The sequence below is a fragment of the Propithecus coquereli genome, unplaced genomic scaffold (assembly GCF_000956105.1).
Source record: "Propithecus coquereli isolate 6110/MARCELLA unplaced genomic scaffold, Pcoq_1.0 Scaffold19, whole genome shotgun sequence".
In the NCBI taxonomy this organism is placed as follows: domain Eukaryota; kingdom Metazoa; phylum Chordata; class Mammalia; order Primates; family Indriidae; genus Propithecus; species Propithecus coquereli.
In genome coordinates, this window is record NW_012143856.1 from 5,571,209 (window position 1) to 5,572,095 (window position 887).

General features: G+C 29.3%; 1 protein-coding gene across 1 annotated transcript in view; it reads left to right on the forward strand.

Moving 5' to 3' along the window:
* The window catches only part of DHX36 (DEAH (Asp-Glu-Ala-His) box polypeptide 36), a 71,534-nt gene that overhangs the window by 66,093 nt on the left and 4,554 nt on the right, over nucleotides 1-887 (forward strand). The window contains exons 13-14 of the mRNA XM_012642853.1: nucleotides 7-95; nucleotides 793-885. Of these exons, the coding sequence (XP_012498307.1) occupies nucleotides 7-95; nucleotides 793-885 (182 nt within the window). The remainder of the gene's footprint in view (nucleotides 1-6; nucleotides 96-792; nucleotides 886-887) is intronic.

Here is an 887-nt window from a genome sequence, read left to right on the forward strand (position 1 = left end):
GCACAGTTTCTATTCATCCTAAATCTGTTAATGTGGAGCAAACAGACTTTCATTACAACTGGCTTATCTATCACCTGAAGATGAGAACAAGTAGTGTAAGTGAACATTTAAAATAGTCAAGGGTCTGATCTGAATATCAGTCTGATGTTTTTATAAACAAAATTTGTATTTTTTTTCCTTCTGACATGAATTATAACTTTTTTCCTTAAGCAAGTAACCTATACTTTAAATTTACAGGTCTATTATGATGGGTCTTTGTATTTTAATTAATTAGGATAGTTATTTGATTTGTATAATTTTCTTTCAGAGCCTGCTTTTTCAAGAAATATTGGCATATTTTATGATGTATAGGAGTTTACACTGTGTAAAGAATTTTGTTGGCATGTGACTATACCCTACAAATATTGGTCAGAATATTAAGTGGGACTCTTTATTTATATTTTTCTCTTTAGGAAAATAATTTGACATTTTTAAAATACTGGGTATATAGATAAAAATAATTTCACCTATAATACATTAGTGTTTTAGTTTTGTCACTCAGAAAATATTTCGTTTGAAGAATGATGCTATAGTTTAAAACGAAAGTGTGAAACACCTATGTTCCCTGAAAATGAAGAGTGGCTCATTTAAAATGATATTTCTTCAAAATTAATCTCTAATTACACTAGCAAGTTAATACATAGTTTAGAAGGAAGGTACTAATTGATTGATACTGGTAATATTGTTGAATTAATGTGGTAATAACTCTTTCAGACTCCTGAATGTATTAATTCTCTGTAATTTTCATTACAGATATACTTGTATGACTGCACAGAGGTTTCCCCATATTGTCTCTTGTTCTTTGGAGGTGATATTTCCATCCAGAAGGATAACGATCAGGAAACTAT